The sequence below is a fragment of the Antedon mediterranea genome, chromosome 8 (assembly GCF_964355755.1).
Source record: "Antedon mediterranea chromosome 8, ecAntMedi1.1, whole genome shotgun sequence".
NCBI classification, from domain to species: domain Eukaryota; kingdom Metazoa; phylum Echinodermata; class Crinoidea; order Comatulida; family Antedonidae; genus Antedon; species Antedon mediterranea.
The window spans coordinates 4,899,451-4,910,521 of NC_092677.1; the positions used below are offsets into that span (position 1 = coordinate 4,899,451).

At 29.7% G+C, this 11,071-nt stretch overlaps 1 protein-coding gene across 1 annotated transcript; it reads left to right on the plus strand.

Moving 5' to 3' along the window:
- The first annotated feature begins 913 nt into the window (after positions 1-913).
- LOC140056981 (neural cell adhesion molecule 2-like) lies at positions 914-8,170 on the plus strand. Its single transcript, XM_072102511.1, has 6 exons — positions 914-1,024; positions 1,365-1,419; positions 4,079-4,098; positions 4,324-4,455; positions 4,608-4,919; positions 7,692-8,170. Coding segments are annotated over exons 3-6 (807 nt in total). The 5' UTR covers positions 914-1,024; positions 1,365-1,419; positions 4,079-4,097; the 3' UTR covers positions 8,054-8,170.
- Positions 8,171-11,071: the final 2,901 nt, after the last annotated feature.

The following is an 11,071-nucleotide window of genomic DNA, read 5'->3' on the forward strand; positions in this document are numbered from 1 at the left end:
ACAAATAATTATAATCAATAAGCTATTGTTACTCTCTGTGTTTTGTATGTTATAGTGATCATTTGAAAGGTATTGAGAAGTCTGTTACCATTACAGCATTTTGATGAAATTGGTATATTTTTTGGCCTAATTTTAACAATTTTTAATGAATATTGTTTTTGCTTTTCATTTAAACAAGTTTTAGAAATAAAAGAATTAATGTATAAGGATATAATAACTGATTATACAATGTATAATAATAGTATTGTTTATTATAAAGTTTTTTATGTTCAATGATTTTTATTTCAGATTTTATGTATTACAAGAATATTGAGTGGAGCAATACAAATATTAATACAGTGACAGTTGAAGGTGGTAAACCAGTTACGATGAGTTGGAGATACCGTCCAAGTATTGCAAGGTTCAAGACTTTTGAAATAAAGAAAAAAGACAAGGTGCTTGGTTCAAATCCAAAGCAATTCAGTAGTTGTAAAACAGTCTGTCAGTTTGTCTGTTATTGCTGTCTTTACTTTTGTGGATTCTTTTGTAGTGAATACTGTAAGAAATCTTGTAAGTATTGGTTTTTTAGTCTTTTCATTGATATATACAGTTTTTACAGTATCTATCAGATTCAATATCAATGCATTTATTAAAATTCTTTTATATAATATTTAATAATAATAATAATAATATTTTCTTATTGATTTTTCATAGTTGAATACAACAATAAAGATAAACAGAAAAATGGAAACAGGTGAGTTCCGTGTACTTTATTCACATTATATTAATTATAAGTTTTGTGCGTGTAGATATGGGGGTATAGCTGGAATGATGAGTAACCACATCAATGTTTACAATAAAAGTAAAAGATAAAATAAAAGTAGTTGAATGTTATTATCTTGTATTGTGTTCCTATAGCAGTGGTAATAGAAGTGGTGAAGAGTATGAGATGATGGTGACTGAAAGAGACGGTCCTGATGGTGCAGAGTTCGCAACTGAAGACACTGCTGTACACCAACCAACAGCAGTCTCTGTTTATTTAGAGGTTTGTTTTCTGAAATTTAAGTAAGCCAAGGTTGTTAGTTTTAGTTTTAAAGAAAAAAATGTTTTATAAAAGATCATTAAATCAGGATGCCGAAACTGAAGACACTGCTGTAACATGCAAAGAGTTTATGAGTTCTATCTAAACTATAAGCACTTTTAACTCAGCTCGACTATGGGAGTAAGAATTCAAAGAAAACCAACATGCCTTTAAATGATGTTGGTAAAAGAAAGGGCAATGACAATCAACTACAGTATTTAATAAACTAAATTTATATAGTTATTGTGTAAACAGGTTTTTGAAAGTTTATTTGAAAAATAAGTGTCTTGATTTTTTTTCGAAGGCATGTCCAGATGATGAAGAAAGTCAACTTATATCCGAATATCAAGAAACATCAGGTGAGAACACTTTCAATGACTTAAAAAAAATTAAAATAGAACATTGCCGACTTCTGAATACCATAATAATTGAATGTTATGTCTGTTCAGATTTGTTTATTAAAGACACCTTCCCTACAATTTGTGACGTTTTGTAAAAATAATACATATATATTACTTTAAAAACATTAAACCAGGTCATTCCTTGTCTTAAATGTACGTTTTATGGTAAATTATGATAAAAAGTGAGAAACAATGCACTACCTAAGTAGCTCGCGGCGAATGACCTCTCGTGGACGGTCTTTAGGCCTACTGTAGCCTAGCTAGGCTTAGTTTTCTAGGCCTAGCTCGTAAACATCAGTAACGTACGAACATCGTACGCTAGCTATATACCTAGCCTGACGTTGTGTAGTTGCTACATTAATTGTCTTTCTATTTTTGCCAGACTCTGTTGATACAAATTGGGGAAAATCCGGTCTTCCATTTGATTTGACCTCACGATCGATCGAAAAGTGGGTGAATTACAGAAGAAAAACAAAAATATCAATTCGTGCGCAATGCATTTTGGGATTTATAGTGGGCCGCTATAATTATTAGAATCGACTTATTTTTCACATTTGTAACCATTTAAAGACGAAAAAAGTTATCGCAATAGGACCATAGTATTATTTTTACATTAAATATACTGTAGTTTGTGCTCTTAAATTAGATCTAAAAAACGTAGGGAAGGTGTCTTTAATTGTTCTTCTAAAAGAATAAGCAAACATCAGTTATAAATCTGTGGCGAATCCCTCACAAATTGTAATGCAAATGATAGGATATCAAATTAAGCTCTGGCAGCCCTTCATTTAAAAATCATGGATCTGCCATTGTCAATAGTGAGTTTTTTTTGTGGTTACTGTACATTGAATTATCCTCTACTTGTGAGGTTTAATGACTCTTAACTTTCTGCTTTCAAGGGTGTATCTTACTGTTATTTTTATTTTTGCCTATACCTTAAAAAAGCCTAAATCTCTACTGTTTATGTACTGTATTGTATTTTTTATGTTCTAGCAAAATACCCAAATGAAAGGTAATATTTTATCATCAAGCTTTGAATGAATATGCAGTTCACTTCTTTCTTAAAATACTGACTGCAAAAAAAAACTATGCTTATGATTCCCCGTTGTAAACATTATCTAAGTACAAAAATATGTTAAAGGCATGCAAGATGAAACTTTATATTAGTGTTTAAACATGTGTATAGATGATGATTATTTTAATAGAAATTAAGCTAAAATTTCATCCCACAAAATGCTCTATTTTAGTATTGTTAAATTCAATTCAACTTTTATTGAAATATTGGGGCAAAATATTCTGACCAATTAGCTGGTCATAATATTTTGCCCCACTAAGACATAATTTTACTAGATTATTATTCACTTTTATTTCAAATATCAAAAAAATTGACCAAAATTACAACTCGTGGCAAGAGCCAAATTGCGTGTAAAATACATGTCATATCAAAAATATATATATAAAAATATAAAATTAAAAAAAACAACAAACAACAAAGAAGGGGAGAGCAGTCGCAAGCTTGCAGGGGAGAAAATTAAGAATTTAATAATTTGATGAAGTAGGGTATAGGACTAATTAGTAAATCTGGATGTTTTAGACGCTAGCTGGGTAATTTTGTTTTTATTTCTTAAATTCCTACCATGACAGCTATGTCTGGTCGGTGGGATTAAATCAGCTGTTTGTTTAATTTTGGGGAGATACTCAGCGAACTTGCAACAATGCTCCACCCTTCTTTGTGCCAAAAGTCTCTAATTTAAGAAATTCAAGGGCACCAGAGTAAGAAAAGTAATCGTTGCCTAACATTATACGGCAAGCCCTCTTTTGTACATTTTCAATACAATCGCTTAATCTACAGTACTAGTCAGGCCAGAATGCCAAACAACATCAGCATACTCAACAACTGGTCTAATACAGTATAACCACAAAAGGTCAATTTAGTACATTATGGATACTTAATTTAATTTTTAGTTGGGCCTCAAAACCACAACCTCCAGATCACCAGACCATCAAGCTGTCGCTGATTGCTAGATCCAAGTTTAAGCCTTACAACATTTTTACTGTTGCTACTCACTTCTTGCCTATGTTGGTTCTTGTTACATTTACCAAAAATGATATAATCATTCATTGTGTGATGTTATAATATTTTCTTTTTTACTTTGGCTGCTATCTCTTACAATGTATATAGTATTGTCCATTACAGTCTCCATCCGCTTACTTACCAAAATATACATTGTTCTTCATTAGATATTTTGATTATAAATATATGGTTTCTTTCACCTGCTTATACATTGGTTGCTGTATTCTACAATACATTGATATGTATATTATACTATTGTACTCTTACATTTTGATCATAACAATAAATAAGTACCGGTATTAGAATTTAGTCATCAAAATTAGTGCGAGTTAGTGTGGTGAGACTATAGTACAAAGTGAATTACAAATATGTTTTTTTATTTCATTTTTTAAACATTTTTAAACAGAATTAATTTATATATTATCATTGCAAAATAACATTTATCATTTTTATATTTTAAAGTAAATGTATAAATCAGCACTGTTTTTAAATCCCAGATATGTCCCTGATATATTTATAACTTTACTATTTTTCGTTTTGTTTTAGATCTAAAACTTCATACTCAAGTAAGTATTAACGGAAATATTTTCAATTTTGAATTACATTTAATTAAGCATTGTTGAGTGACATTCACACAAATCCAAATGTCAGTTTCATTATCATTTTGTATCCTTTGTAAGTACCGAGGGGTCACAGTGAGTGAAAGTTAAACTGTACATTATCAAAGTGTTGGATCATTTTACCTTGAATCTTTAAAAGCAACAAATAGTTTTTTTAACTTTGCGTTTAAGTGTCTACAAGTGGTAGAGGAAAAATCAACCTAACGTTTCCAAATTCTGTGAGATCTAATTCAGGAGAGTACCACTGCAGTATAGAGGGCAGCAGACAACAGTATCCAGGTGTTACAAATTTATTTGTTTATTGTGAGTTAATAATTCTGTGATTTTTTCATTACAGTGTAATATATTACCTCATGTTTACTTTTTGTAAAGTTTTTCTTGAAAATGGAAATATAATTATAAGAAGCAAATTCCATATATTGCATAATATTTGTATATATAATTTTATTATTTAGGGATTGAGATGGTAAATTTAAACAACTCAACAGAACAAGGCTTCAGTAATGCTAAAATGATGTGCAGATATGGACCAGCAGATATGCCATTAACAGGTTACAAGTGGAAGAAGATTAAGAAAGATGGCACAACAGAGATTGAGGATTGTTCTAAAGATTCTAGATTTGAAGTAACAAGTTACCAAAATAGCATTCTGTCTTTGAAGATAAAGAAGGCTAAACTTAAAGATGCTGGCAAGTATCAATGTGAAGTGACGCCAGTTGATGGAGGACAAATACTGAAAGATACTACACAACTGACAATTGAAAAAGGTAATTTTATGTTGAAAGAATCTTAAAGATGATAAATGTTCTTATTTCATAATTTACTGATTTATAGTCAGCCTAATTCACTGTATGTATTTAGGAGGGGATTTTGATATGGGAAAATAATTGTCTGGAAATATATTTCTAGACGCCCAGATAGCATCTGAGGCATTTTTACCGGTCAATTCATGTCATAAAATTATCTGAATATAGTGTGTTTTATAGACCATATTTAATATACAAATTTTTTGTTGCCAATAGCCTAAAGCCTGTGTGTGTACAGAAAGAATAATAACAACTAGACATGAAACTCGTCACTTTGACGAGTTTGGTTATCCACCGCGCAAGGGGTGCAACATGGACGTTTAACGCACAGATAAAGATTATGCCATTATGACTTGAACTGAAAAATATGATATGTTGTTATTGCTGAATTCTATTATTTTTATTCATATAGTATACACAGTATAATCTGTATCCATATCACATACAGTGTAGAATAGGTGAAATTACGGGACCCGCTATTTATTGCAATTTTTAACATGTTTACGGTTTTAAAATGAAACGCGAAGGTAGCAATTTCGGAAGGAAATTATCTCAGCAACAACATATTAACGTGTAGAAGAAATTTGAATACGTGAAATATTGATGCACGCTCTTTTAAATGTGATGAACTATTACGCAAAATATGAAAATACGACTGTTTTTATTTAACTGGCCATATGATGACGTCACAACATCCGATTGGCAAAATTTTTACATGATTTCGTATCTACAATCCAATAGCTTCCAGCCCGTTTTAATTGTGATTATCACGTTTTATTCTTACGATTAAAATGTACTGTAAAGATGAAATTAACGCCACACATAATTAAAATTTTTAGGCATGATGACGTCATAAAAATTAAAATATTTTTAAAACATGCGAAAGATAGTTGATTGACCTAGACAATATCAAAATCTGGGTGAAAATGGAAAACGGATAAGTGGAGATGCGCTCTATTAAATGTGATGAGCTATGACGTAAGATACAAAAATCCTAAATTTTATATTTGGGTGGCCATACGATGACGTCACAATGTCCGGTTAACCATATTAATGCATGATCCCATATCTACAACTTATCAACTTCCAGAATATGCAATAAAAATAACTTTGACCGTTTAGTTTAGAAACTACGACTGTTTAAAAAAAGGTATAATTTTGACGAATTTTTGAACTTTTTCATAAAAAATGCACGCAAATTATCCAATTCGACGTGCCCGTATGACGTAATTTTAAGTCGAAATTGTTTAAAAGTTGGAAAAATTACTGAAAAAGGCTGAAATAACATAAATCATTCAAAAAAATTATGTTTTAACGCTACGTGCGCACCGTGCGTGTGAAAATTTGCGCGCGTGTGGGAATTTTTGACATGCCTAAAATGACATGAAACGCGTAAAAAATTGATTAGAAATTAATTTTGCGCATTTTGAAATTTTAAACGCGCGTGCCTGCGTAACTTTGTGTGAAACACGCAATTTTTTTTCAACAGAAAGTTAGCGCATGATATAAATTAAACTTTGTGCAAAACACGTAATTTTTTTCACACAAAAAGTTAGCGCATAACATAAATTAAACTTTTGCTAAGTTTCAAATTAAAATGTTATATTGTTTTCGATCTATGTTAAATACGCGAAATTCATAAAAACGCGCGTAAGTCACGTTGCGCAACTCTGACGTCATTAAAAAATAAGCGGTGCACAACTTCACGTGAATGCGCATGTTGACAAAGTTAGGAAATGTTATGTTTACAAGTTTTAGAGATACGCTCTGCACAAAAATGACAGAAAGAAAGAAGAATACAGAAAAAAAAGATGAAACAGGACAGTTACAAGGAGTTATCCGCTCAATGCGGATAACTAAAAAAAGATGATGATGATGATGATTTCGTACAATCACAAGAGGTTATCCTGCAACTTCGTTGCGGATAACCAATAAAGATTTTGTACAATAACAATAGGTGATCATTTTATTCTAAATGATCACCTAATAAAGATTTCATACAATAACAATAGGTGATCATTTTATTCTAAATGATCACCTAAATAAATATATTTTACAAAAGGGTATTAAATGTAGAATATTATTTAGAATATTTATATAAAGATATGATGATCATACAACAGTTCCTTACAGTAGTAATCCCACTAAACACACCTTTTCAATATGAACTTAATACCAGTTATTTAGGCATTATCTATCGTCTTTGTATTAACTTTTTAAACTTCTTAGTATAGAAAAATATAAGAAAATGAAAGAAAAAAGGAGGTACAGTAGTATGGAATATAAAGTGAATTTACAAGATTTAAAATGTTACTCAGCTGAAGTTTTCTCAAATGTAATGACATTAGAAATTAACAAAAATGTGATGAATAATAATGATGATTTTGGTGATGACATGAAAGATGATATTAATGTGAATAAAAATGGTATTAATGCAACAAAAGAGAAAACAAATGAACTTAATACCAAAGAAAAAGATTTCAAAAAGCAACTTATGTAATTTCTTGTCTTATTTAAATGAACCACTAATTTATGCCCTTATAAGACTCATGTTTTTAATCATTCTAGTTTTAAAAAGCTATAGATTTTTTTATCTCACAGTCATCATTCACATTTGTAATAAAACATCTATTCTATCAAAGTTTGTAATTGTATTATATGCACATACCTGTAATTTATTTTTAAATTGTGATATTCAAAATATTGATGATTTGTTTTGTCTTGTTTTTTTAGTTCCTCTCATCATGGAGATTCCGACCATTATTACCAGAGAGAGTGTAAATTATGTTAAGTTGATACTGAAGTTAACAAATGTTAAAAATTATGGTGAAATGTCCAATGTCATGTGGTATAAGCATATTGAAGGTAAAGAAAACAAGCTGCTGACATCAATAAATTCACCTGATTCAACATCACGCTATCAATGTGGATATGTTGATGAAAGCAGTGCATATCTTGAGATCAGGAATGTTAAATCTGGAGATGAAGGAAAATACATATGTCAAGTTGAATTTAAAGAAATGGAGCAACACAGACACAGTTGTTCTGGAAGGTTAACAGTTCAAGGTAAAAGCAGATATACAACTGGATCATAATCAGGATGTTAGTATTATTAAGGAGGTTATTTCAATGGCAGTGAATATAAATACATTTTGAGCTTGGAATTGATAAAATTGAAAGGATTCATCCTTGAAACTTAATAATGTGTTGGATTGTTTGCCGAGTGTTATGTTTATGTTTTATAGTAAACCTTGTTAGTGTGAACCTTCCTTTCTTTTTTTAAATACTAGAGCCTAAAAACGAATTGAAATGCTAAACTATTTGTTGTATTGTTAACATTTTAAAGGTGGACCACTTTCAATATGCCAAGGAGGTATTATGTAGTCGATCGCGTGTGTTTGTTTGTTAGCAGGATTACTAAAAAAGTCATTTACCAAAATTAAAATACAGATAGATATGTGGTCAAGGAATTTTCAAAAGCCGGTGAGGCAGTCTTAAAGTAACAAGTAAACTGAAATTGCATTTTCTCGAGAACTACTTGTCCAAAAAACTTCATTTTTGTACAAGAGGCAAGAGTTATAATTTGTAATTTTAAAACATTTTTTTTTTTTTCAATTCAAAGTAACATTTATTTTCTTCAAAATAAAACAGTCTACAAAATGGAAAGAAAGGTAATTTAATATGATTGAAGAAGGCATGATCAAAAAAGCAAAAAGCTTGTGACAGACATGCCTAAACAAAGATTAGAAAAAAACAACACGGAAAAAGAAAAAAAATAAATAAATAAAAAAAATAAAGAAATAACAATATAAAAATATACATAACATGGGTTAAACTAAATAAGTAAGATAACTAAAAAAAAACAATTTTGGTATAAATTAAGAATTGATTCGTCTTCTTGTTACTCATCATTAACATTATTATCATAAAATGTAATATAATAAAAATTAATACTTGGATGTGATATATCTTTTAAGTTTAAATGAAAAGCTTTTCTTAGATACAGCAACTTTAATATTTGAAGGTAGTTTATTCCATAGTTTAGGTCCACTAAATCTTATGTTATATTGAAATGATGTTTTTTTATGAAGAGGGATATGCATATCCTGTACAGTTCAAGTTCTATAATTGTGAAAAGATGCGTTTCGTTGTAATAAATTTGTAAATTGAGGTGGGTTTAGGGAGTTAATCGATGAGTAGAGAAAAGTACACTGTTGATGATAGTTAAGATCTTTCAACTTTAAAAGGTTTAGGGAGGAAAATAAGGGATCTGAGTGAGCTAGTGGTGGTGCACCTGATATTATTCGAACTACTTTCTTCTGTTTGATAAATAATCTGCTAGTGTTGGACTCATACGTGTTGCACCAAACTACATTTGATTTAATTTACAGGTTTTTTGATACGAGTAGTTTTGAAAAACCTATTTCTTTTCAAATTCACCCGTTTGTCTTTGGCGTTGCTGTTCTATTGTTAGTCAACTGAAACTATTGTTTGTTGAAAGGCTGGTTACATAACCATTACACCAAATTCGCGTACACATGCTTGTAATGAAATTAGCCTAAGACACACAAAAATATATATATATTTTCCCGGAGAAATCTTATGTAGGAGAATTTTACAGTAGGCGGAGGTATGCACTCTCGGAGTGGCTTCTAGTTGTTATTGAAAGCAATATAATCAAGACAATCAATTAAAATATTTTGGTATTAATATTGATAATCAGTATGTTACTTGCATTTTGGTTTCAATAAATTTACATCAAGGCATTCAAGGTGTATATTAAGTCTATTTCATTTATTTATTAGACTTTATCACTGCATATAAAAATAAATTTTAAAAATCAGAAGAACAAAGGCAGTAAAAAGAAAGACATGAACAAGTGGCCAGCACCTCTATCGATATCCTTAAACAAATAATTACATGTATTCACATATTTTGACAACTGACAAGAAATGACATTTCTATAGATTTTAAACAAACAAGTCTTGGTCAATTTACTCTTGCATATATAGAAACACTGATTTGAAATCAATACTTTCCACTATACGATACATAATTTGCCTAATAAATTTATTTTAAAAGGCAAATTTATAAATTCTGGTAGGTAAATATTTTTTAAAACAGGTACTGTATCACCCATATTATTGATCGGTATCAAAAATAATAATTATTACTACTGTTAGTGTATTACTATTAGTATTTAATAATTAGTATAAATACAAAGAGGAATCTCATGTTGAGGTCCTTGTTTTTTTTTTCTATATACTTTACAATGTACAGAGTTAATACATTTTGTTTTCTTTGAATGAAATAATGGAATACAAAATTTAAAAAAAATGTTGATATACAAACCTTAAATTTAAGATCCTAACAGGATTTATCAACATCATATGTTTACTATGAAGCATAGATGATTTGATTTAGAACACAATAAAAAAAATTATATACATGATATTATTATAAATGGGAAAATATTGATTTTTGTTGAAGTTTAATCTTTCTCCACTATGTCAGAAATGTTGACTAATTGCTAAATTCTAACTTTTAGTGCACCAGGAATAGACTTTCAGATTCAGAAACTAATTGATGGTTGTCTATACCTTTAAAGATTTAACAAAATATTTTAAAATAATTTTAAGAAATAAATATTTACAGTAACATGGTTTGTCCAGTATTATCTTTATTTTAGAAATTCTCACTAAAATGTAAACATATCTTTTGTTTAAAAAAGATTTGGAAGTGTATGTATTGGTATTTTTTAACCAATACAGTGATTTTGTTACACATAAAAGCTTTACCTTTATATCCCTCATTATGCAGTGATTTAGAAAAGATCTCTAATAATCCTTGTCATTTTCATGTACATTGTCATTTTTTCAGTGCTTTCAATCTATATCCATCAGTGGCTCTCATCTTTTCTTATTCATTCCTGACTATTAAGGATTATCTGTTGGCATTGTTGTTTGGCATATTCTTATTTTAGTGCAGTGTCTGTATGTAAATGAGAATCTGTGTATAGTGCTTATATTTTACAGAATGTAAAAGAGAATGTACAGTTTCATGTCCTGCTTTGCTCTTTGCTATAATTCTATGTTCTTTTTCTGAATCACTAT